The 27,684-nt window shown below is 43.6% G+C and overlaps 1 protein-coding gene across 1 annotated transcript in view; it reads right to left on the bottom strand.

Moving 5' to 3' along the window:
- The window catches only part of LOC149932701 (glutamate receptor ionotropic, kainate 2-like), a 113,956-nt gene extending 100,584 nt beyond the window's left edge, over positions 1-13,372 (bottom strand). The window contains exon 1 of the mRNA XM_090157496.1: positions 12,301-13,372. Coding sequence (XP_090013622.1) covers positions 12,301-12,397 — 97 coding nt within the window. The 5' untranslated portion in view covers positions 12,398-13,372. The remainder of the gene's footprint in view (positions 1-12,300) is intronic.
- Between the last annotated feature and the right edge of the window lie 14,312 nt (positions 13,373-27,684).

The raw sequence follows: 27,684 nt of genomic DNA on the forward strand, positions 1-27,684 counted from the left end.
TTGTGAGGCGTATCCGTCGACGCGGCTTAACTAAAAAACCAAAAAGTATCGTCTTTCTCGCGAAACAAATAAGTTTCGAGCGACGGCCGACTACAGACATCATTACTCACGTTCTAATGAGATATACGGCGGGTATATTAATTACGGCGAAATTTAATACGTGCCTATAACGCCCTGCGATCTTAACCGCTTTACGTAATATAAGTATGTACACCGTAGAATGGCCAAGGGGGATTTAAGTCCCCGATCCTACGTACCTACAAACCTTCGCGGTTGTTATTATTGATACGATTCGGAGTTGCGATTGTAAAGGCGCTCGTATGACGCAAGCTGGAGAAGGAAATGTACGTCATCGGTATCTGGAAAGGCAATCTACTCGCCGCTGAAGGAAGCTAGCGACGTTTTAATTGATAGGAGAGGGAATAAGGAAGAGGCCGAAATGGAAAAAGAGAAAGACAAGGGATCGATCCGCTTTTGTTTCGACGCTGCAAATTAGCCACATCCCTTTAAATTACAGAAATTCCGAACGGCCCGTTGCTTCTCGCTCTCTTTTCTACATCTCCCACGTTTGGACCTTTTTAGCTAGTACTCTGGCTTTTCCTCCGCTCACCGCTCCGTTGTCCATCCATATGTAGTAGCTCGTTCTTCTCGTATTGGCTTTTCGATCGTCGTTGGCGGTGCATAGCCGCTGATGGTGGTTCCACGACCGAGAAACGGTAGAAGCGACGCTGGTTTCCCGTCATAGCAGCCATTCATGGCGGAATTATTGGTTTAAGTCGTCGGCGCGACTTCCAGCGAAGCTTTCTCTCTCTCTCTTCTTTAATGGTTCTTCGATAAGGAGACGATAGACGGCTGCGGCCCCCCTCCCAGTCAACCCCGCGCCTTTCGCGGCAGTCCCTCCGTAGACCCCTTTCACCCCATCCCCGTTTCCCCAACTCGGTGTCTCTCTACGCATCCTCCCCTATCTCCGCTTCTGGCTTTACTCTGGCCGCATCAAGCGGTTCCACTCTCCGCGCGATTCCGGGGTCAGAGCGGCCATTCTCCGTCCCAGAACGGGGAGGAAAAGCCAAAGCCTTCTTAACATTGGCGACACGTACCGGCGAGGCATCCGAGCGCGAAGGGGATTCGCTCTAATAGGAGAAGAAAATACAATCCGTCTAATTTACGTTACCCTCCCTCGGATCACGATCTACGGCTGGAGTTAGCCGAGTTAGGGAAGGCTCAATCTACGAATAAAACTAGCCTCCTACGACGGAGATTTTACCTCCAGCCATAGCCTTAAGCAAAAATATGCCCTCCGTATATTCAGGCTAGATAGCGAGCGTCATTCTTAGCACGATGGTCTTACAAGTATAAAGAAAAACAAAGCCATATATTAATAGTCCCCGAAAGCCGAATCTTTCATTTCGCAGGAAGAAAGCTCGTTCCATTATTAATGAAACGTTATAATAATTGTATCGACAGAAATAACCCCGATGGAATGCCAATTAGAGACAGTGGAGTGAGCCAACTTATACGATTGAACAGGCTCGATGGAACGAAAGACCAATTGACAAAATTCCCACTCAACGGAAAGACTAACGACCGGAGTTGATGAAGTAGCATCAGCGGCTAGACAGCGGCGGTCTACAGACAGCGAAAGGACAATAACAAAACCCTCGAAATAGGTCAACAGTAATTGAAGAAACGAGAGAAATTGCTAGGAAAACAAAAGTTCGCTTTCCGATAAATTAAACTTTTGATATATATTGGGAAGGGGGTGTGAACCGACCCTGCCAATTCGAACGGGGGGGAAATGAAGATACACCTCCCACCCTCTCCTGGAAGAAAAAATAAGAAGAAAATCGAGATTGGGTATATAGGTAGAAAGGGGAAGCTGGCGACCGGTAATAAGCTCGGGCCAGACGATTTCTCGCCAAGAAAGGATAGAACTCCTAGAAAAAGGCAAAAAGGTGTCGAAAACGAGGGTACTAGCGACTGGCGTAGTTGGGAAGCGGGGAGGACCCTAGGTGGGCCAAAGCTCCCCAATAAGCCCGAGTGAGGTTCGTTTCGCTGGCAGGCCCAGAATCAATAGGTATTTTTCGGAATCCCCGTAGACTAGACCCGCCGAACTCCTTAGCGTCGTTTATCACTGGTGTCTTTTCGAGGAAAGACTTCGCACCATACACGCGGGCCATTCTCACCCTCCGTCGCCGCTGCTGCTGCCTGTTGTTCGTTTTCTTTTCGCGGCGGGGAAGAAACGCTGCCTTCCCTCCTAAGCTTTCAACAGAGATTAGGATTTGGAAGCCTCACTTTTTCTAGAACGAAGGAGGCTGCGCCCATTTTCCAAGTTGTCAATCGCGGTCGTCCCAGTAATATCAATCTGATTTTGCGAAAGAAAAGTAGGGAAGGAAGATGAGTGTTGAGAGGTTGAAGGAAGATGAGCTCTGTCCAACTCAAACAGTTGGGGCTGGTATTTTCCCCCACCCCCCACCCCTCTCTCTCTATTTCTTCGTCTATTTAAGGCTCAAAATTCGATACTGGAAGTAGGATCGATTCCGATATTTTCTACCCTATTTCAGCTTTTCTCACTTTTTCCGTTGAAAAAGCGAGGCGCGGTGAGCGTGAGAATGTGGTGGCCATAGCTTTATATAAAGAACGGCGCTATGTTCCACCACTTTTAGACATACATCGGTACGTCCGTAAATTTTCGGTTGACGCCAATCTATACGCCTTTCAGGCGTTACCCAGAGGAAAATTGAGTTTTTGAAGGATGAGTGGTACATTGTAGTCTCTACTCACGTACGCCATTCCGAGCGCTATGCTTCAAGTGTTTCGGCTCTCTATTGAGATATATATTTTCAGTTCCCTATATATACACGTATGGCTACGTTCAATAACCAGAATATGTAAATGTTTGTCTTTTAATTGTTTAATATAAATAATTAGCATTGTCGGCCAATATTTTATATTTGAATATAACGTACCAAAAGTTTTGCAAAAACAGTATAAATATTTAATGTTTTTCTACCAACGATTTTCAACTTTTAAACCAGTAGCGTCACTAAGGAATTGGGCAAGGGGGGGGGGTGCATAATAAATACATTTTTTGGTTATTATTTATTTACCACAATAGGCCCAAGTTACCTAATGATTTTTACTGCCTTTAAATTGCGTAGGAGGGTAGTGGAAAGTCTTTCATGCCACGCGAGCCAACAGTTCCCTACACTTACTATTACCGTTATCCTCTACAAGTTTTTATACAAAGGCGAAAAAGAAGAAAAATCCTTTAACCAGTGAATAGAGAACTTGCAAACTCTACGCGGAAGGAGTTGTTCCGAGTTTTCACCCAGTGCCACAAGCTAGAATTGAACCCGGCTCCTCCTACTGCGAGGCGAAAGTGCTAACCACTCCGCCAACCTCACCTTAATTGTTAAATATCTAAGTTTACTTGATTAATAAATAAATAGAAGGTTTCTTTGGTCATAGTGAGAATATTAATTACTTTTATTAAGGGATGACATCGTCATTGCTAAATGTGAACTCGATCAAGCTCGGGGCGTGTGTGCCTTCGTTAAAACGAACAGCGAATAATAATCGTGTCACTTAAAAAATGACGGTCGCGATGCGTTTCCCGATAATCCTATTTGGACGTAGTTCTCTCCAAGATTAGCCTCCAGTGACCATAAACCGTGTAGGGGGAGGCCGGGGGTGGCTTTCCCGGAGGCCACTGATACTCTCGTTCGTACCCTGGCCGCTTAAATTCCCTTTGATTAATTTTCAGTTTAGAATAAAGGTGGCGTCGGATAGCTCTTGATTAAAAATCCGCTCCATTTATTATCAGCGGGTCGAAGGCTCCGCAAATAGAGCCGTGCCGCGACAAAAATGCCATCAATTTGAAAGAGTCTCGCTTTTCTTATATATATTAAACGAGCAAGGTGTTTGGGGCCTGAACTGTTGCCAAAGGCGAGGCTGAAAGTCAAAACCCCCTCGTCCGTCGCCGCTCCTTTAATACCCGCTATTGATATTACATTCCGCCCCGCTCCGAGACGAGATGAAAGAGAGCTCTATGTTGACAAAAATTTATACGCGTAATCGGCTTATTTAAAATCCCAGTCACTGCACGGTAGCGACTTGATTTATGGGCGCTAGTCACGAAAAAAAATTATCTCAAATATTGGCGAAACAAACAACGTGAGGTGGCAAAAGCTCTTGAGGCTTATTCGGCATCTCTCACTCTCTCTTATCTTAATCCGATTTCCAATTAAAAAGGAATGCAATTACGAACTGTTTTAATCAACTAAATATCGTCGGGGCAAACCAGGGTAATAACCTACAAAGTCTGCTTTCCCGTAAGCCTTCGGAGCTAAGCGTGTTGAACGCTTTTAAGGTCGTTTTTGTCTAAATTTTGCCTACCTTTTTAAATGAATATCCCCGAGAAATAAACGGCGTTGTCCATTTCATTTTATGGAAAAGCAAATGATGAGAATTATTTTAACGTTCGCGAATGTTCGATTACATTCGAGTATATTGGAAATTTCGAGATAAGCGTAACTTTTGAAAGGCGCGTCCAACTCCACAATGTGTAGCGTACAATGTCATTAACTAATGGTCATTTAGGCGGAGCACGAGGAAGGCGGGCTAATTAGCGCGCTTTCCCGTCGAAGGACCATTTCAATTAATTTCGGGGGAGATTTCTAGCTTCTAATCAGATTAGACGGCCGAGAAAATGAATCTTTAGCCGCCGTCGAGCGACAGTTCATATTATTGCGAAGCCGATCAAAAGGACGCGAGAACTAGGCTGCGTCAGGAGAGAGAAAGAGAGAGAACGCCATCTAGGAGATAAATGGAATCCAAGCGACACAAGCGTCAAGCAAGCCCCGAGTATAGCATATTCTGGAAATATAGTAAATACGAAGGCAAATCTTACGAACGAATCCGAAGATTTGACCTCTTCCAAGAAAAGGAAGGAAGTGGTATACCCGGGGGGTGTGAACAACGCCCATCCCTCAGCGCGTGCTGGTCGACGCCGTATTATATATACTGCTATTCTAAAATTAAGAGGTTTAATTTTGCGAATTTGACGCGAGGGGGGCCTTCGGAAAGCAGATAGCTTTCACGGCAGACGCGATGTACTTATACGATGTAATTGCACCCTAAATCATCCTCTGGTCGCGATTCGAGCGGCGTAAACGCTTTGCCGTACGTACCTGTAAGCGGGTTGAGCTCAACCGATTACCGGCGGCGTTCGGGACAGACGTGTACGCTTTATTTCGGCTGACTTAAAAGGTAATAACCGAGAAATAATAGTTTCAAAAATATAAAATCCCCCTTTATCCCGCTATTATTTAACGCGTGGTTTATAAGGGGGAAGAGTGAGAGCGGGTAGCTTTCACCTCCTTCGGCGCCACCCCGGACTAAGACTAGGGGCTTCATCCGGAAAAAGGCCAACTTCAATCCCCAATTTCACGCCGATTTACTACGGCTCGCCTCGAATTGAAAAATGGTAAGAAATAGGCCTGCCTCGGCCGCTCCGTAAGGCCAGGCGCTCACTGCTCTTCGTAACGTCTCCGTCCTACCTTTCACAAGCCTTTGCTTCGTAACGGAGACAATGCCTTGTGGAAGGCAAGACGGATACGAAACGGAGAGCCAGTGGGTGCCTAGCCTCAGCCGCTCCAAACCGTAACCAAACCCAACCGGGGCTCTAAAATGACTACGATGACGTCACTTCTTAAATTTTTTATTAAAAACCTTTCTCGGTTGATATACTGTACCGCGGGAACGCTAGAGAAAATGATGAGCCTCTAAAATTTAATGGGGTTCCAGTTGTTATATACGATCTAACTGCCGCGAATCCAATCTTTTTAAAAAGTAAGTAACGTTTTCAGTTCGCCAGAAGTGGTTACTTGTAAAATTGTATTTGTATTCATCCGTATGGTACTTAGTATATTGAGATTCGGGCCATTAGCATTCGGGGAAGGGGATAAAAGATGAAGAACTACGGACTACGCGTATCGGCGGTGCCCCCGGACAATGTCGCGCGGGTGCGGTCATTGTCCCCTTTTAGAGTACCGATAACCAACATCCTTCATTAACGGAGACAATAGCGTCGGATTCCAGGTACTGTAGACGGGATGTTGCCTCCGTTACCCATTGTAAGTGACAAAGCGCTAACAAACAGCGCCTCCTCCATCAATGGTGAAGAGCACTCGAGATCAAACCGGCGTGGGAAAGACAACGGACCTAACGGGATGCTTTACTTCTAATCACGGATACAGTTTGGCACTTCGAATACGAGCTGGAATTCTTCGTCGCGATACGAACTTGGTACTTCAACTTCTAACGGCAATAAAAACCAAATACTCTCGAAATTGTTCCCGCGATACGTGTCGAAAACAGAGAAAGAGAATGCCTCCAATTTCCGACGAGAAAGTACTCTTAATTTAAGAGCGCCTTTTTGAGAATAGAAAGAGGCGGAACAAATTAGAGCTTTTCATCGGAGAAGAAATGACATTCCATTGAGATAGAAACTCGCCTTTGTAAAATGATACCGGTATACAGAAGCGGAAAAAATATGTTCAAGCGGAACAAACAATTTTTCAGTAAGAAAGAAAAAATAACCATAATTGAAAAATAATTCCGATAAAAGAGAGACAAGCGAAGCGGGTGGATGGCTTTCTATTACCGATTGTCAGTCGTTACAGTCATCCCTTTATCCACGGCGTAGCTTTTCCCGCAACCCCTCCTTTGTCAGTGGTATAAGCTAAGTTAGGAGGCGACGGACCTAACAAGGAGGAAGGGGAAGGAGTTTGATTGGATGAGCCAAGATGGCAGGCCCGTGTCTCCTTTCGTTCTTCATCACAAACATCTGTTCCTTTCTCCGGAGGAGAGATGGGGAGGCTCGAGAGCGGAGTTAGGAAGAAAAAACGAATGGCGGGGATGGAGAATGAGGAGGATAGAAAAAAAGAGACGCGGTTGCGGATGCTACGAGAGAGAGAGAGAGAGAGAGAGAGAGAGAGAGAGAGAGAGAGAGAGAGAGAGAGAGAGAGAGATAGAGAGAGAGAGAGAGAGAGAGAGAGAGAGAGAGAGAGAGAGAGAGAGAGAGAGAGAGAGAGAGAGAGAGAGAGAGAGAGAGAGAGAGAGAGAGAGAGAGAGAGAGAGAGAGAGAGAGAGAGAGAGAGAGAGAGAGAGAGAGAGAGAGAGAGAGAGAGAGTAAACAATTTCCTGGCCCCAAAAGTCAGAAGCGGGACGAACGGGACTATTGCAGATTTGTTCTTTTCATGAGAATGCGGCTATCAGTTGCCATCTCGCCCGTATCGCATTCTCGTATATACTTCCATTTCTTTTGTTGCCAGTCCAAGATTATTTCTTGATTAGATTACGATTATTATATTTTCATCCCACTCCCGATAACGTTGTTCCAAACAGTTGCCAAAAATATTCCCCTTAATAAACATCAATTTAGTAACGTACTGGTGGCACTGGGTGAAAACTCGGAAAAACTCCCTCCGCGTTGAGTTTGCAAGTTCTCTCGCCACTGGTTAAAGGGGTTTCCCGCCCCCCCCCCACCCTCTTCGGTTTCTCGTTACCATCAAAAACCTTTCGAGGTTAACGGTAATAGTAAGTGTAGGCAGCTGTTGGCTCGCGTAGCATGAAGGGCTTTCCACCACCCTCCTAATCATTGTAACCCGGCCACCTGAATTAATCGCTTTAGAAGTCGTTCGATGGTTTAGGCCTAAGGTGGTGCCTCGGGTAATAGCCTAGCTGATTATTATTATTCGGTATTGAGACTTTAACCGGTCAATGTTCGTAGCTTAAGAAATTAATGGGTTTTAATCGTTTCGTAATCGTGGTTTACATGTACTCTTCATACTGCTATCAAGTCTATTTTCTTCGATTATCAATTTTTCTTTCGAGACAATGTAAGCTCCGTAGAATACGCGGATCTACGTAATAATTACGAACAACCTTCCGTATAAATTTAACGATATAGCGATCGAGGCGTAGTCGTTTCATTTTTCAATTCAACCGGCGCAGTAGACGGAAAATGATTTTTGAGGCTAAACGATTACTAGTGACATCTATCGCCGTTACGTAGTATACGCTATTCCTTCCGAGAAGACTGATAAAAGTTCACCGATGGAAAAATGGACGTTAATACGACCATGACAGGCCGCGGCGAGATACGTAATAGGCTTCGGAGAAGACGCGTCCGAACCGTCTCGGACAGTGCGAGGATAGAGAACCAGGGGTCAGTGCGGGATTGCGTGCCTCGAGGCGCTATCGGCCGCGATCGATTTGCGACCGGACAGCGCGGACAATAACGCGACACATCTATCGTTCTCGTTGACGAAACACGACCGATCATAAACGGAACGCGGAGTTTACCCCCTTTACTAGCTAGGACTACATTAGCAGATGGCTCGTTTATCGGGACTAGGCCTTTTTTGGCGGGCTATCCGAAGCGACATCGAAGCATTCTTCCGGGACCTCGAATTCCTTTTCCAGTCGCATTGTTGTTTTTGACGGGATATTTTTTCTACCGCGCCGACAGCGTGAAAAAGGGATAGAGTTCTGGGGAAGACCGAAGCCTTCAAAAGAGAATTGAAAAATATATAGAAAAAAAAACCTTGGCCCAACGTCAAAAATTCGTTTTTTTTGCGGTTTCAATAAAAAGAAAAAAATGATACCGCGGGGTCAAAACTATTCCACTTGGCCCCGTTACCAAAAAACTTTTCTATTGCTCAATTTCTAGTGGTTTTTTCACCAATGTGCAGCTAGGGCACAGTCGAATAGCTTCGGGATATAAGAACTGTCCCTTTCCTAGCATCAAGGGCTTCTTCTAGATTATTTTATAGGGACTATCTCGGCGTGCCAAGCAAAAATAAAGGACAGAAATGAATTTTTTACGTCTCATTGCGAGTTGGGTTTCTTTATTATTTCATGGGCAGTAGTTACCGATTTGGGTGCTTCAGGGTGAGGTTTTCCATCAAAAGAAAACCTTTTCATCTTGTTCTTTCCTCCTCGTCGAGTCATTATAAGCGAGAAAGCTCATGACAAATATTATACAAATAAAAAATATAATTTCGTTATTTTGGGGATGCTCGTCGCGTTTTGTCACGAATGGATATGCCTCATTAAACATTTGGTGAATCATAAATTCATCGCGTATAATTAAAGTTAACAGTCCAATAAAGTCATCGTTTGAATGTTAATTCAGTGGCGTAGCTGATGGTCCGCAGGGCCCACGGTGCAGGGGGGCCTCGAGCTTCAGTGGGGGCCTCGAGCTTCGAGGGGGGCCCTGATAACCATAAAAAAATTAAAAAGGGGGGCCCTCATAGAGATTTTTGCGGGGGGGCCTCCGAGTTCTCAGCTACGCCACTGTGTTAATTATTAAACTTTAATAGAGCGTTATTTACAAGGGTAAATTAAAGAATATTTTTAAAACGGTCTAATCTTAAAACTTTAATTAACTAATCAGATTAAATTATCTTTTAAAAACTTCAATCTTGATAAAAAAGCATCAATAAAGTCATTAAATATTCGCATTAGAAACTCTTTCAATAAAAAACGAATAATTCTCCGTCAGATTGCAATTAGTAGCAAAAAGACATAATTCCATAAAAATAAATCTTAAGACTCTTAATCAGCTAATCAGTAGGTAAAAAGCCCTTAATTCGAGTTTAAAGAATGGGACTTCATTTAGTTGCTAAAACCTAATCCCCTGCTGCAGTCGGCAATTAAAAGTTAATTTAGAATGCGAACGAAAGGAACGAGATAAAGATAACCTTCATTATTTCTTAAACGAGAAACCTTCTTAGCTACGTAAGAAAATTGAGCACCAAGAAGGGGTTAGAAAATAATAATTTTAAGACGAACGACAATGGCTTCGACGCAATTTTTAATCGAGATATAAATTATTTAAAAAAAAAATTGGATAAAATAAAAGTAAGGAATTATCGACAGTTTCGGTCAAAGGATGAATAAGCGAGTGACACTTTACCTCCCGTGGCGGGATGCGACAAAACCGCCAAGTGGGCTTCGTTTCCGCCGCGTTAAAATAGAAACTACGTGTCAAAATGAATAATTTTCCGGATCAAAGGTCACATCTTCAAAAGAACCCAAGAAGAAAAGAAAAAAAGGGAAAGGGGGGGGGGTAAGGAACGGGGGTAAGCAGACGTGACGCCAGACACAATACCAGATTATGGTCTTTTCGACGAAGAATGGGCCCTCGAAAGGCGCCCTCCGAAAAAAGAGAGAAATCCCCCTTTTAAAACGGAATTTATTCGTAAAAATGAAGGGAAAAAGGTTGCGCGGAATAGACGAAAGAAAAGGAACGCGCCGCTTTTCTCTACTTCTTTCATCTTGAGCCTCCGTCGCGGTCGAAACGTAGCCTTTACCCATCCATCTATTTCATAAAGAAACCAAAAGCCAGAGGATCCCTTCATCCTTTTCTCCAGCAATAGCCGCCGTCCTCAAACCCGCGACGGAAAAAGCCGCATTGCTTAAATTGTATTCAATATTTTTCCCTAAGCGTAAAAAAAGGAATACATTTTCCTATATATAGCGCCGCTTTTCAATAAGATCTTTTTGACGGACGATTTCTGTTCTTTTTGAGCCTTTCGAAAAGAAAAATCTTTCTGGAAATATCTTCTTATACATCCGGTTAAACTATAAGAGTCACTATAGAAGAGCGAATAACAAAATAATTAGACTTCGTATATAACTCGCTTTACCCACTAGATGTCCTTCGCTACCGATCAAAAGGTCTTTCGTAAATATTTTGTCAGGGCTTCTACTCCGAAAGTCAACAAACAGGGCTCATACGAAAACAAGGGCCGAGTTTAGACGCGCTGAGAGCCATCTTTCGGGGAATTGAAAATAAAGACAGCCTACGCTGTCTCCAGCCACCGCCGGGGTTTACAATAATAGGACAACCCGCTAATTAAATATAGTCTTGGGGGCTACCCAGTTCCACGTCCCTAGAGATGAGTCGCCTTAATATAAAGTTATAAGACTTAACCGACCGAAATTTCTAAAGATAAGGAAAATTGAAAATGGATTACGCGAACCCTTTGCGATTGCGAATAAGCAGATTTAATAATAGAATATAATTACGCAATTTTTCTATTGGTTTTTAAGCCTATTAAAGCTCGCGCTATTTTCCGAGTTATCCGGTAAAAGTTAATGCGAACTCCAAAACCCGCAAAATTTGGCGAGCATTTCGTATCACACATTTAGGGACATTTCTTTTCCGAGAATGACCAGAATTTGGCGAAATTATGGCGGGAATTACGTATAAGAGTCACGAATTTGTCTACGCCGTGATAAATAGTAAACAAAATTCCCCAAATGTTCGTTTCGTCCCCCCCCCTATCTCTCTCCTTTTATAATACGCTTTTAGAGCGAAGGAAGACGATTCGCTAAAAGGAGAGATAAGGAAGGCGGGGGGGGGGGGGGAAGGAACGCTTTTGAAAAACAAGAATAAACGCGCGTTGGCCGCCGACTTAATTTCCATACGAAGATTCCGAATAAAGGAATCCCATTTTCACAGACACCCACGTTGAGCCAACACTACCCCCCTCCCACCCTTCATCCGGGTCACCGAAATCGAGAGAAAGGAAATAGCGCTGCCCAGATGAATCGCGCGTGGGCAAAAATTAAGGATCGAGAGGCGAGGGATGGGGCTTTTCTTTCGAGAAGATAGAAGGGACGTTCTTGGAATACCAAAACGGAAACGTTTCCACTGGTGCTCCGCGCGTGCATTCTTGCCGTTCCCTTATTTCCGTCAAACAACAAATTGCCACTGCCAGAAACAATCTCGTGGCCAAATTCGAAATAGCGTTTTCCTTAAAGCACGAAGCTTTCCTTTTCCAGGCGTACCATTTCTTTCCGGAAACGAACGGAAACAAGATGAACTTCGAGGAATTTTTCGGCTGTTATTATTAGCCATATTTAATCATTTATCGAATCATTCTCCCAAAAATACATAATTTTTATATATATGCCGATATAATTAATTTTTTTCATAAGCAAGCAAAACATATTGTACTATCTTTCAAATATTAGGAGAAGATCGCTTTGATCTTTTTTAATTAAGCCAATGCGCTTTAGGATAATCTAATATTAAAGTTATATTTATCTATGAAAAGATTAAATATTTAAAAAGCTATACGCAAGACGATCGTAGGACCAATTATTGGGTATAATAATACAGATTTAAAAAAATAAAAAGGAAGATATAATGAAACAAAGGCGATTCAAGGGGGGACCGCAAAGAGGAGTGTATACTTGGACCTGGAATGGTCCGAAGGGACTTACCCACTTTGATGACCTCTGGCAAGGCTCGGGTCAGGTCGACGATCAGCGACACGACGAAGGCTGTCGCCATCGCCTTCCGCCGCCGAACCGCCGCCATGCCGCCACACTAAATCCGCCGTTCCTCCAGTCTCCCTCTTTGACGCGAGGATCGAGTTTTGGGAACGCGAACTCGAACAATTAGACGCGAAGAAATCCTCTGCGGAGGATTAATCGTTCGACACCGCTTCAAAGTACAATCGTTCGAATCAGCTCGTTCAAAAGCGGCGGATCGCGCGTCTCTGACGGGACAAATACCTGGAAGAAAGCGAGAGTTTGATTTTTACGTATTTCGGCTCGGAGCGACCTTTCTTTTAACGAGTCAGACAGCGCGAGTTCTTCTCAGGGTATCGCGGGGGCGGTGGCGACGGAGGCACGCCTCTGACCCGGGAACCGAAGCATGACTGACCCCGAAGTTGGCGCCCTAATAAAAAGCGGGGACGATAACTACGATCCGCCTTTTTAAAGTTGAAGAGACCGCGTTGGGGGCTGTTTATTAAAGAGGCAACTCGTGGTCGTGGCTTCCGGTCTTCGGTACTGGTAATGCGCCGGTGGACTGGCGGAGAATGGTGCGGTGGCGGCAGCGAGCGACAATAAATCGCCTGACGTCCGCCGCTCCTTTCTTGACCGACGGGAGAAAAAAGTACCGGTATACGCGGTGGCCAGATGCGACGCGTAAAACGCGATCTATAGCGCGAGCCGAAGCGGGGGGATTCGAGAGAGAGAATAACAGAGGATGGAAGAGTTGGAAACCGCGCGGGAAAACAGGGAGAGGCACCGGGCGAAGCGACCGAAAACCCCTCGCGCTCCGAGAGTGCTTCGAAATGGGCCGACACTGTTCGGAGCTTCTTTCCGAGGTGAGGCTACCGCTGGAGAATGCGCGGCCCCCCACCGCGCTAGTGGCCGATTCGGGAAACTCGGGAGCGTTCAATAGAGGAGAACCAGAGAACGGAGTCGGCGAGAAAGGGTCCTGCCAGCTAGAGTAAAGAGAGAGAGCGAAATGCGGGAGGGACGGAAAGGGCCCCTACCCCTCTTCTTCTTCCGCCACTGGAATGCCGGGATGAAAGGAGTCGCGTGGAGGCCAAATGATATTTAAGGGGTGCTTCTGGATTTCGGGGTGCTTCGGGTGTTAAGAGGGACACGACGGCCTATAGAAAGAGGTACGACGGAGCGTCGGCCAAAGATTTTTTTCTGTTTTTTTAGGCGCTCTTCGCTTCCGCTAATACGACGGGTGTCTTATAGCGATTCTTGCGGGTTCTTAACTTATCACGGTTCCGAGGGACGCGGAATCGATCGGCCAAGCCACTCTCTTCGTGCAGCCATCGACGTCGTTCGCCGCCGGCTCTATCTAGCAACGAACCGACTTTTCTCCCTCTCTCTCTCTCGCTTCCATCCTCGATGCTGATTTCTCCATCCTCTTTGGCGTCGCCATGGTAACGGTTACCCCGCGCGACCGTGGGCAACGCAACGCCGCTATATAGTTCCTCTCTACAATCTATATCAAAGCGGGATGAAGAGTACGGGGAAACGAAGCGGGGAGGAGATAAAACCCGGGCTACTATTGTCAGCGGAGCGGGGATCGAGGGTGGTCCCCGCACGCCACCCTCGCCACCACCACCCTCTTCCTTCGACCCTTAATACCGAGCGATATTGTTATAGAGCGCCTTACCAGATCCGAACGCGAGAGACCATCGAGAAGAAATAAAAAAACATTTTAGAGTCGCGCGCGGAGGAAGAGGAAAAGACTAGCCAGCCAGAGATAGCTATAGGCAGGGAGAGAGAAAGAAATTTTTCCCGCGGAATGTTTTATTTCGCCGGCTATGCGGCGAAAATGCGCACTTTTGGGGAAAAGGCGGTTTATAAATCTTCTAAAAGAAGAGCTACGAGTTTTTATACGTCTTTCGGGCTACGTTGGAAGCCGAACACCCGGGAATTCGACGCGCAGAGAGAGAATATAAACTTCTATCGAGATCGATGAGGCTGTATTTAAAGCCAAATGTGTTCGACCACGCTACGCGGGAGACATCGGCCCTGCCTCGGAAAAGGAGTGGAAGTGCTAGAGAAGAGTGGAAATTGGAGAGGATGCCTGAAAAGTAGCCCGTGATCTAGCCCCTCTCACGCACGCACTCGCTCTTCTCCGTAGAAAGGAGAGTGCCACCTCTTTCCACCCCCCAGCTCGCTATAATAGTTTAATAGCCGGATTACCCGCCAGTTCACCGACAGGCACGGTCGTTCTATCCGACTACGTATACAAAGTAGAGGGTGACGCCATTCGAAAACTAAGGCAAAAAAATCTAAAGGGAAGTGTGGGGGAGGGGGGACGGGGGTGGGGAGAGAGAGAGACAGAAATGTGAATTGCGGCCGGGAAAGTGACGAAAGGAAATGATTCAAAACTCTCCTTTTCCCCTTTTGGTCATTTCGAACAGACGCGCCTGTACTTGGAACCTATACCAAACGAAAGGGAAAGTTCGAATTTCCAATTCCAAATATTTCGATGGGGAATTTTTTTCTTCTTCTTCTTAAGCGGGATGGAAAAGCGGCCCGGCCGATGAGGAACGATAAATTTAGGTTTCTAATTACGAAGATGTTTCCCCTTCCGTGACCTCAGCTCGTTGAACGCTAGTTTTTGAAATATGAATATTTATTCGGACGTATACGCGAACTCCCCTCCTATTATTTTCCAACTGTAGCATCTCGTCTACTCGCGGTTATCAAAACAACGGAGAAGGGAAACTGTATATTTGGAGTTGAGGTTTAAAATAACCGCTATTTGGGTCGTTAAGGATCGACGTCAGAACTAGGCGATAAGCGAAAATAGGTGGAACAGACGAAGTGACATCAGAGCCCTAGGTTTAGCTCAAATTTCAAAATGATTTATCCGCGTTACTAGCGCGCTGAAATGTTTTAAACAAATTTTTGAAACAATTAATAAAATTTAATATTGGAAAGCTATCGGAGTATAAATATTTTCATTAATATCGCGACTAATTTGAAGGCCTAAAAATCGCAAGGAAGATCCCGCGTCAGATTCGATTTATACAGTTCGTCAACTACGGTTCCAAAGGCGCCTCTCTAAAATATACGATCGTCCGGAGTCTAATTTAATTCCCTCGTATGGACTAAATATTAAAATATTTTATGGATGTCTAGAATCGATCCTCCTTCACCCGTCCGCTTTGCTTACTTAAGCGCCATTTCCAAGATTTACTACCAATAAGGGGCGCTTACGACAAAGAGACCATATAGTGGAAGAGACAGTATTTGGGGTCGGGATACCTCTACCGGAGCTGTCTCTCTCTCTCTCTCTCTCACTCTCTCTCTCTCTCTTTCTCTCTTTCATCTCCGCCAATATAACATTTCTCCATTAGTATAACGCGCTCGAGCGACATCATAAAGGAAACAAGATGAGGAAACGAGATTAATTATGCAAATATAACGCGAAGCCCCCAAAACTAAACGAATAATTTGAAATGCGCATCGGGCAGAGCCGAATTTATAATGGCGAACGGAGACATAAATACTCCGATCTACGCATTCCGCAGAGTCAATATCATACGTAACTACGCGACGCGTCTTCGGTACTTACGTCTCCTTCTTAACGTATAGGGTTTGATGTCGAATTAAAAGGATAAGAATTTCAAAGACCTATAAACGTTCGAAGTGGAATTTTACGCGAATCAATATCGATAAAAGACCACTGCAACTGCGAACTAGAATTTTACGAGGACCAAATACTTGGGAAAAGACCGGTCAAGTATCGTAGAATTAAAGGAGGCCATACGGTTCAGCTATAAGTTTCAATATTTCGGGATACTTGATTTGTTTTCTTTCCTTCAGACTCTGAAGGTAAGAAAACAAATATTTAAACTGGCTTATTTAGGAACATTTATGTAGCAACGGCTCCAACTTCAAGGTAACTAAAACAAATATCAGTTACAGAAACTAATCAAAACAAATACTAGGCTACGTTTAAAAACCTCAAAGTAACGGTAAATTCAGGTAGACACGAACACAAACATAAATAAAGCAAAGAATTTTAGAGTGACAGATGTTCTAGCCGTTAACCAAATAGGTGAAAAATAGAGCGAGCGCCTGTAGAAGTGTTCCAGCCGTTGCGCACCACTGCCCAGTGTAGAGTGCGCTACCAGGGGCCGAATAATAATACCTAAGTTCGTATAACGGCGCAGATATATTCAGGGCCTTTTTAAACCTTCAGTAGGCCTTAGGCAAAAATCTCATTTACCCTCTATTCGGACCTTCGTAAGCTTTATTAAATGGAATCGTAGGCCCTAATTTAAAAAATGTTCTTAGGCCCTAGGCACTTTGCCTAGTCTGCCTTATGGATAAGGCTGCCCGGTCTATATTAGACTTTCTAATTATATTACACGGCTGTCCCGTTATTAAATTTGGTCATTATTGGGCCTATAGTAACTTAACATAGAAACCATAGGAATGCTATAGGGACATATCTCTTCAAGAAATAGATTAGTAGCATGGTTTCAATACACCGAATGTCTTAATTCAAGATTTATTTGCTACATGTAAAATGGGGAGGGGGTGGTACTGTAGAGATAAAAAGAACAAACAAACGTATGGTATAAAATTCGCAGTATTTTGACATAAGCATTTGCAATATCTAAACTTTTTTAAGTTATACTTTTACTTGGGACCTATTTGTACGTTGCCATTCGCTTTTTAATTTTTGCCAACTCACTACAAATGTTTCACCATTGCCAGATGCCTGTCTTCCCCAAAACCAAACCAAGACTCCACAGGATAGAGTCGGCACTATGCTCGCCACATTAGAGCCTCTACGTCGACTGCAGTACTTGGGCACGACAATAAAATAAGGTGTAGGTCTAGCCAAGTGACAGAGTGGGACATTGTTGTTTGCCCGACGTGAATAAGTCACCGAATTGCTTAAAATCATGCGAAACACTGAACTTAGTTAAAGGAAAAGTTCAGGTTGGGTAAGATTTGGATTTATTTGAAAGATCATATTTAAATAAACTCAAAAATATCAATCGTAAAATTGTATCTTCTTTTAATGACGAGAAATTAATTTTTAAACGAGCCAAATTTACCCGCCAAGCGATCTGCCATTTTGTTTCGCGGTGACGTTTTAGGACTTTAATCACGCGCTGTTCGCGCTACAACAGTGCTCTGTTCCCTGCGCGCGCTTGCTCCGCGTGCGGTCTGCGGAGGGAAGGCGAAAGAAAATGGCAGATCGCTTGGCGGGTAAATTTCGCTCGTTTAAAAATTAATTTCTCGTCATTAAAAAAAGATACAATTTTACGACTGATATTTTTGAGTATATTTAAACATGATCTTTCAAATAGACCCAAGTTTTACCCAACCTGGACTTTTCCTTTAAGAAAAATGAATGTTTAAAATGATTGTGTAAACTTTATTGATTAATTTAATGTAACCTAACTTGATCCCTTTTGTAAATAAGTGAAAGCTTAAAGGATGTTCCAAATTAAGTCGGTTTTTATTTTATTTTTATTTTTATTTTTATTTTTATTTTTTATTTTTAGTTTTATTTATTTTTTATTTTTATTTATAAATTCTTTAAAGTAGAATTTCCCAAAAACCTCAAATCACGATATTTTTATTCCAAGATAACGACATAGCGATTGAAAATACGTTCATTAAAACTGTTTTTGTTTTAGACAGACATATCAACCGTGATAAAGACGGAGACGACGGTGACGACCCCTAGATTTCTATAGGATCTAAAATGAACTGTTTATCTTTAGGGTGATTTTGCTGTTGGACTTTTATTGAATCCCGTGGTCTCTAGGCTCGCGACTCAGCTAGGAAAGAGAGAGGGAGAGAGAGAGAGAGAGAGGAGGAGGAGGAATGGACTCTGTTACCAAATTGGACAAACTAAGAAAAGCCTGACCGTAACGATGGTCGTACCTAAATTAGTGGCAAAGAGCGACTACTGACACTTCAAACTAGCAGAGAAGTCGAAAGATTTCACCCACCCAGCTCCATTCGACCGGAGTATCGAGTGAGGTTCGACTCGAGTAGAGGTCGAATGGCAAATTTACGTTGGCAATAAGAAAGGGTCTTTTTTGCGGTCGCTTCTGAACTTTCCGTTGGCTAGCTCATTACTTCAAGAGAGCGCCGATCTATTAAGCGATCAATAAAGTCCACGATTTGCTTTTTCTTTGGCGGAAGGAGCTACATTGCCATCCAGCCAAACTGAGTACGTAAGAAAGTAGTTTTCTTTCCGGACGCTCTATCGAGTTTTTATACGCGTCTATCTTTGCCGACATTAGCACCATCCGGGCGGCGCGCTTATAGCTCCACTAAAAGGCTCCGTCTATAGATAATAGCTTTATAGCGTTCTGATAGAGATCCGATGAGAGAAAGTGGAGTCCGTCCTCTAAATAATTATATTATCCGATACTTTCCGTCGGTAATTATTTCCGCGCCTCCGGATGCTAAGAAAGGACGGAGATGCCACCGAAATTGAGAGAATAAGCTTTACAAAGGACGCTTTGTTCTTAGTCTTCAATGAGGCCAAGAATAAACACTAAAATGTTCTAGTCGTTGCGTATAGATCATAAAATATACCGATAAAGACTCACCTTTGTCCGCTTAATTCGTAACGTTAAGTATATTTTCTCATTAAATTTCTATGTATTGTCAGGAGTATATAATATATATCTGATAAAAGAAGTATACATCTATAGGTCATAAAAATGAAACGGGTATTTTCGTAGGTTCGAGATAGGTTAAAATGGCATTGAATTATTCGCCAAACCGCGGAAAACGCAAAAATAACCTCGCGTATTACTTGGCCTACCTACGTTAATTGAAAAATAATAGACTAAACTAGAAAACGCGTAGGGAAAATAATCTATACACTAAGACTGATAAGTACCGACTTAATGAGCTAAATTACTGATTTTGAAACCATATAATTCACCCACACCAATATGTATTATCTTTTCAGGGACAGCCTGCGTAATTAAGGGTTTATAGGGAGCTGGATACTTCTCTTTACGAATATATTATATACTTCAGTAATTATTAATCCAATTTTCTAATTTTCAAAACAGGTAAAATTAACTTAAAACGCGCTCCAAAAACTCTTTAAAAAGTTTAAGTAGTAAAGGTTTCCCCGAGCTCTTCGGATTCCCCTTCCATAAAAACTTGTTGAGGTTAACGGTAATATTTAGTGTCGGAAGCTGTTGGCTCGCGTGGCTTGCGGGCTTGCCACCACCCTCCTACGCATTGTAACCCGGCCACCTGAATTAAAGGCTTTAAAAGTCGCTCGATGACTTAGGCCTAAGGTGTGCCTTGGGTATAATAATAATAATTCTTTAATAACAACAACATAGAGGTTACAGGTTTTATTTGGCATGGCCAAGTCGAAAAACCACTTTTAGGCCTAGGGTTTAGAAAAAAGAAATAATAAAAGTAAATAAACATAAGCATACAAGTGATTTGAATACAGAAATTGTGACACTATGACCAGTAATCAGGTCTATTAGTAATGTAGATTCTAGCAAGCGATCTATAAATTTCAATACTTGTATTTAACGGTAGATCAGATTGATTAAAACATTTCACAGCTTTGCAAAAAATTGAACAGAACTTAAGTTTTGTACGCGCGAATTCTTCCATCAGAATTCGAGATTGTCTAGTATCATAACAACCATTATTATTAAAATAGAATGGATTATAAATATCCGAATTTAAGGACTTAAAAATTTGTACAAGACATGATAGATCATAAATTTGAAAAATATTTAAAATTCTAAGGGATTTAAAAATTGGCTCTGTGTAGGAAAGAAATGGTTTATTACCAATAATTCTCACAATAAGAGTCTATTTAGATTTAAATAGGAGGTATTACCCCAGATAGAAATACAGAAGGTAAGGTGAGGGTATATTAATGAATGATATAATTGTCTGAAGTGTTTCCGAATTAAAAATCCTCCTGTTTTGATTCAGTATATAGGTACCGTAATTGGCTTTAATATAGCTACTGAGTCAACATGTTTATTAAATGTATTAGCCTAGCTGATTATTATTATTATTATTAGCCTAGCTGATTATTATTATTATTATTATTAGCCTAGCTGATTATTATTATTATTAGCCTAGCTGATTATTATTATTATTAGCCTAGCTGATTATTATTATTATTATTAGCCTAGCTGATTATTATTATTATTAGCCTAGCTGATTATTATTATTATTAGCCTAGCTGATTATTATTATTATTAGCCTAGCTGATTATTATTATTATTATTAGCCTAGCTGATTATTATTATAATTATTAGCCTAGCTGATTATTATTATTATTATTAGCCTAGCTGATTATTATTATTATTAGCCTAGCTGATTATTATTATTATTATTAGCCTAGCTGATTATTATTATTATTATTATTAGCCTAGCTGATTATTATTATTATTATTAGCCTAGCTGATTATTATTATTATTAGCCTAGCTGATTATTATTATTATTATTAGCCTAGCTGATTATTATTATTATTAGCCTAGCTGATTACTATTATTATTATTATTATTAGCCTAGCTGATTATTATTATTATTATTAGCCTAGCTGATTATTATTATTATTAGCCTAGCTGATTATTATTATTATTAGCCTAGCTGATTATTATTATTATTATTAGCCTAGCTGATTATTATTATTATTATTAGTCTAGCTGATTATTATTATTATTATTAGCCTAGCTGATTATTATTATTATTATTATTAGCCTAGCTGATTATTATTATTATTAGCCTAGCTGATTATTATTATTATTATTAGCCTAGCTGATTATTATTATTAGCCTAGCTGATTATTATTATTATTATTAGCCTAGCTGATTATTATTATTATTATTATTATTAGCCTAGCTGATTATTATTATTATTATTATTATTAGCCTAGCTTTATGATTAAAGCGCCGTAAAATCAGTAAAACAAATTATAACCAACATTGTTTCGAGACGAAACACGTCAGCAATTAGTAATAAATTAAACGCAAATAAAAGCACTTTTGATTGAATGAATACAAAAGTAGTTCGTAGAAGAAGGGGTAGGCTAGTCGATTTGCTACGACCTCGGAGGGTAGATCTATAGATTGAGTCGAAAGGGAAGAAAAGAATGAAGAAATCGTAGATAAGGGTTTCCAATACGCCAAACGAATAAAGTACACCAATGGAGAGAGGGAGAATAGGCTCAAAATCAAGAAAGTTCACCCGGGGGGGGGGGTGACCAAATCGAGAAAAGCAATCCGAAATCGAGAAGACTCGGAGAGAAAAAGATAAGGTATTGAACTAAAGTAAACGCTACCAAAAAAGCTTTCCCGAGTTTTCAAATTCCCCAATTAAAAATTAACAATTGAACGAGTTCCCTTATCGGTTTAGGCCTCGGCCAAGACTAGAAAAAAGTTTGTATTTTCTCCTTTGTTCCTGACTCGGGATTTTCCGTTCTTTTGATCTCTCGCGAAGGGTCAATTTTGCTATTCTCCGTAGAGAGGGATAAACCGCTACCACCAGACCCTTTCAACTTTGAAAATTCTGTCGGTTTTATAATTAGGCTTTATCTTCGTAATAAGGTGATTAATAAAAGTAACGTCTGACAACGTTGCCATCTATAAGTCCGAGCTATTATTTAAATAAAGTTCATTTAAAGTTAAACAGATATGAAAAACAAAGAAATAAAGCCGCGAAAAATAGACACGTTTCACCGTCACTGACAAGGAGACGACCCGAGGTGTTACACACCGATTTCGTTCAAACTCGAGGGATTGGTAGACCTTCATGTAACTTGAAAAATCCTGAAGGGAATTTATTCAATGGGTAACGGTTTTGCCATGGCAACGAAAAATGTTTTTGACAACATAAAATTGAAATTTTTCCTATTTAAGCCATATCGGTTCATTTTCACCCATTTAGTTCAAATTGATCAAAATGTGATCAATTTTGATTTTTTTCGTCAATTTAAAAAAAAAATTAAATAATTGTGGTATTTTAAAATATTTCAATTTTTTTAAATCTTTCAGAGGTCCAAATCCCATGTTATTTCCAATGGGAAAATTTCCATTTTATGTTGTCAAAAACATTTTTCGTTGCCATGGTAAAACCGTTGCCCATTGAATAAATTCCCTTTAGGATTTTTCAAGTTACATGAAGGTCTACCATTCCCCTGAGTTTGAACAAAATCGGTGTGTAACACCTCGGGTCGTCTCCTTGTGAGTCGAGAAATTAAGCTGGATGGAAATGACGGTAATTAACTTAAAAAAAAATATTCGAAATTCCTAATCAAATAACTCCACCTTTAATAATCCACGAATTAGCTAGGCGAGAATGGTGAGATAAATCAAGGGCGTATATGTGGTACGCTTACTTTTGTCCAATACGTATATACCGCTCTCCGAAAGAGGGTACTTTGGTTGCGGAAGGGATCGCATTCTGACGAATCGCAGGTGGCGCGCCGTCTACCTTCACGCTCCTATATAATGGACGGGGAAAAAAGCTCAGTGAAAAGGGCCAGCCAAATGCAATAATAATAATAATAAAAAAGGATATATATAGCCCGTTCAAATTAGCGAAACCGAGCGAGGTCGAGATAAGGGGCTTTCGAAGGAAGCGTTTTACTCTTCCGGTAAATGTTTCAAATCAAAAGCATTCGGTTTTCTCTCGGCGTCCCCCCCACTGGCTTGTGCCCCGCCACTTTTAATTCATTAAAAAGGGGGCGGCTAAAAAGAGGAACCGAGCTGACGAAGAAGACTGTCCGTTCGCGAAAGGCCAGGAATTTCGGGAGGAAAACAATAGCCGGGAGGAAAAAGACGGGTCGCTGCTGAAGAGAAAGTGTACGTTTTAGCGAAAATTTGGGGTGAAAGTTTCCGGAGGCGAACTTTGGATAAGCGGAGACTTCTAAACTAATTAGTTCTTGCTCAGCCTGGAGTCTCTTCTCCTGTGTAGTAATTAGACGGTTGCTAATTTCCAGATATTTATTGGAGAGGACCCGAGAAGAGGCGAGGCCCCTTCCACTTGAAATAACCACTAACCAGCTGCGCAATGCTATTGTAAAAGATACGCGAGGATAAAATGGAATGCCGTCGCGAGTGAAACAAACTTAAATTTTTTTCCGGGATCTCCGGGAAAGTCTTAAATAACCTCTGTCGTAACTCGTTCGTAGATACTACCTTTAAATAAAAGCGATTAATAAATTCTGAATGTGGTGACGCCCTTATCCATATTTTCCGGCAAACCTTCGAAATTTAAACGCAAAAATGAACGCGATTAACTTCGAAATATTTACTTGGAATGCTTATCCTGCCGTATCACGAATGGTAAGATCACTCTGACGGCTTTGGCCCCGCCTACGAGAGAAAAAAATCTCATTGCGCGCGCTCCCCTCTCACGTTGTTGTTTGTTAAGTTAACATAGTGACGTCAAAAAAAACGTCAGCCACATCGAGATGAAAATCTGCCGCGATAAGCATTCCAAGTATAGGTATGGATTCCTGTTACGGGTTAAATTCGAAATTGAAAAACAAACATACGAAATTGAATAAAATTTTCATTTTATAGAATCCATTATGTACAATTTACGATAATACAAATATACGTTCCCTTCATTAAATTTCCCAATTAAAGGAGGTTAAAGGAGTAGTGATATAATTAGACAAAAAAAGTTACAATCGACAAACGGAACGAAAGAATTGTAGGCAGGCGCAAATGGAAAACGGACACGGTGGCTAGGACTTAATTCAAATATATTTAAATTGAAAATCCCGGGAGGGAACGAAACCTAATTAGGTCTATTCGAACAAGCGAAATAAAGAGGAAACTAATTTCTTTAACATCGTCTCTGTCAAACCGGAGGCTATGGCTAAAGAAGTAAATGGGATCTTCGATGAGTCCAAAAATAAATAGAGTCGGACTTTCCCGGTTTAACTACCGGTAATCAGAAATAAAACGGGTGCGACGGTCGGCAATTTCGGATTCGGAAAACAATAGCTGTTTAAAAGATTCCAACCAAAAAAAAATCCAAATGAGGCTTACATTACAAAGGGCGGGGGAAGGTACGATATAAGGAGGCTTACAAAGGGCGGCGGTGGGGTACGGTATAAGGAGGCTTACAAAGGGCAGGGGTGGGGTACGGTATAAGGAGGCTTACAAAGGGCAGGGGTGGGGTACGGTATAAGGAGGCTTACAAAGGGCGGGGGTGGGGTACGGTATAAGGAGCCTTACAAAGGGCGGGGGTGGGGTACGGTATAAGGAGGCTTACAAAGGGCGGTGGTGGGGTACGGTATAAGGAGGCTTACAAGGGGTTGGGTACGGTATAAGGAGGCTTACAAAGGGCGGGGGTGGGGTACGGTATAAGGAGGATTACAAAGGGCGGGGGTGGGGTACGGTATAAGGAGGCTTACAAAGGGCGGGGGTGGGGTACGGTATAAGGAGGATTACAAAGGGCAGGGGTGGGGTACGGTATAAGGAGGCTTACAAAGGGCGGGGGTGGGGTACGGTATAAGGAGGCTTACAAAGGGCGGCGGTGGGGTACGGTATAAGGAGGCTTACAAGGGGTTGGGTACGGTATAAGGAGGCTTACAAAGGGCGGGGGTGGGGTACGGTATAAGGAGGATTACAAAGGGCGGGGGGAAGGTACGGTATAAGGAGGCTTACAAAGGGCGGGGGTTGGGTACAGTATAAGGAGGCTTACAAAGGGCGGCGGTGGGGTACGGTATAAGGAGGCTTACAAAGGGCAGGGGTGGGGTACGGTATAAGGAGGCTTACAAAGGGCGGGGTGGGGTACGGTATAAGAAGTCTTACAAAGGGCGGGGGTGGGGTACGGTATAAGGAGGCTTACAAAGGGCGGCGGTGGGGTACGGTATAAGGAGGCTTACAAGGGGTTGGGTACGGTATAAGGAGGCTTACAAAGGGCGGGGGTGGGGTACGGTATAAGGAGGATTACAAAGGGTTGGGTACGGTATAAGGAGTCTTACAAAGGGCGGGGGTGGGGTACGGTATAAGGAGGATTACAAAGGGCGGGGGTGGGGTACGGTATAAGGAGGCTTACAAAGGGCGGGGATGGGGTACGGTATAAGGAGGATTACAAAGGGCAGGGGTGGGGTACGGTATAAGGAGGCTTACAAAGGGCGGGGGTGGGGTACGGTATAAGGAGGCTTACAAAGGGCGGCGGTGGGGTACGGTATAAGGAGGATTACAAGGGGTTGGGTACGGTATAAGGAGGCTTACAAAGGGCGGGGGTGGGGTACGGTATAAGGAGGATTACAAAGGGTTGGGTACGGTATAAGGAGTCTTACAAAGGGCGGGGGTGGGGTACGGTATAAGGAGGATTACAAAGGGCGGGGGTGGGGTACGGTATAAGGAGGCTTACAAAGGGCGGGGATGGGGTACGGTATAAGGAGGATTACAAAGGGCAGGGGTGGGGTACGGTATAAGGAGGCTTACAAAGGGCGGGGGTGGGGTACGGTATAAGGAGGCTTACAAAGGGCGGCGGTGGGGTACGGTATAAGGAGGCTTACAAAGGGCGGCGGTGGGGTACGGTATAAGGAGGATTACAAAGGGCGGGGGTGGGGTACGGTATAAGGAGAATTACAAAGGGCGGGGGTGGGGTACGGTATAAGGAGGCTTACAAAGGGTTGGGTACGGTATAAGGAGTCTTACAAAGGGCGGGGGTGGGGTACGGTATAAGGAGGATTACAAAGGGCGGGGGTGGGGTACGGTATAAGGAGGCTTACAAAGGGCGGGGGTGGGGTACGGTATAAGGAGGATTACAAAGGGCAGGGGTGGGGTACGGTATAAGGAGGCTTACAAAGGGCGGGGGTGGGGTACGGTATAAGGAGGCTTACAAAGGGCGGCGGTGGGGTACGGTATAAGGAGGCTTACAAGGGGTTGGGTACGGTATAAGGAGGCTTACAAAGGGCGGGGGTGGGGTACGGTATAAGGAGGCTTACAAAGGGTTGGGTACGGTATAAGGAGTCTTACAAAGGGCGGGGGTGGGGTACGGTATAAAGAGGATTACAAAGGGCGGGGGTGGGGTACGGTATAAGGAGGCTTACAAAGGGCGGGGGTGGGGTACGGTATAAGGAGGATTACAAAGGGCAGGGGTGGGGTACGGTATAAGGAGGCTTACAAAGGGCGGTTGTGGGGTACGGTATAAGGAGGCTTACAAAGGGGGGGGGGTGAGGTACGGTATAAGGAGTCTTACAAAGGGCGGGGGTGGGGTACGGTATACGGAGGATTACAAAGGGTTGGGTACGGTATAAGGAGTCTTACAAAGGGCGGGGGTGGGGTACGGTATAAGGAGGATTACAAAGGGCGGGGGTGGGGTACGGTATAAGGAGGCTTACAAAGGGCGGGGGTGGGGTACGGTATAAGGAGGATTACAAAGGGCAGGGGTGGGGTACGGTATAAGGAGGCTTACAAAGGGCGGGGGTGGGGTACGGTATAAGGAGGCTTACAAAGGGCGGCGGTGGGGTACGGTATAAGGAGGCTTACAAGGGGTTGGGTACGCTATAAGGAGGCTTACAAAGGGCGGGGGTGGGGTACGGTATAAGGAGGATTACAAAGGGCGGGGGTGGGGTACGGTATAAGGAGAATTACAAAGGGCGGGGGTCGGGTACGGTATAAGGAGGCTTACAAAGGGTTGGGTACGGTATAAGGAGTCTTACAAAGGGCGGGGGTGGGGTACGGTATAAGGAGGATTACAAAGGGCGGGGGTGGGGTACGGTATAAGGAGGCTTACAAAGGGCGGGGGTGGGGTACGGTATAAGGAGGATTACAAAGGGCAGGGGTGGGGTACGGTATAAGGAGGCTTACAAAGGGCGGTTGTGGGGTACGGTATAAGGAGGCTTACAAAGGGGGGGGGTGAGGTACGGTATAAGGAGTCTTACAAAGGGCGTGGGTGGGGTACGGTATAAGGAGGATTACAAAGGGCGGGGGTGGGGTACGGTATAAGGAGGATTACAAAGGGCGGGGTGGGGTACGGTATAAGGAGGATTACAAAGGGCGGGGGTGGGGTACGGTATAAGGAGGCTTACAAAGGGCGGGGGTGGGGCACGGTATAAGGAGGATTACAAAGGGCAGGGGTGGGGTACGGTATAAGGAGGCTTACAAAGGGCGGTTGTGGGGTACGGTATAAGGAGGCTTACAAAGGGGGGGTGAGGTACGGTATAAGGAGTCTTACAAAGGGCGTGGGTGGGGTACGGTATAAGGAGGATTACAAAGGGCGGGGGTGGGGTACGGTATAAGGAGGATTACAAAGGGCGGGGTGGGGTACGGTATAAGGAGGCTTACAAAGGGTGGGGGTTGGGTACGGTATAAGGAGGCTTACAAAGG

Source organism: Leiobunum rupestre, chromosome 8 (genome assembly GCF_980474605.1).
Source record: "Leiobunum rupestre chromosome 8, qqLeiRupe1.1.hap1, whole genome shotgun sequence".
NCBI classification, from domain to species: domain Eukaryota; kingdom Metazoa; phylum Arthropoda; class Arachnida; order Opiliones; family Sclerosomatidae; genus Leiobunum; species Leiobunum rupestre.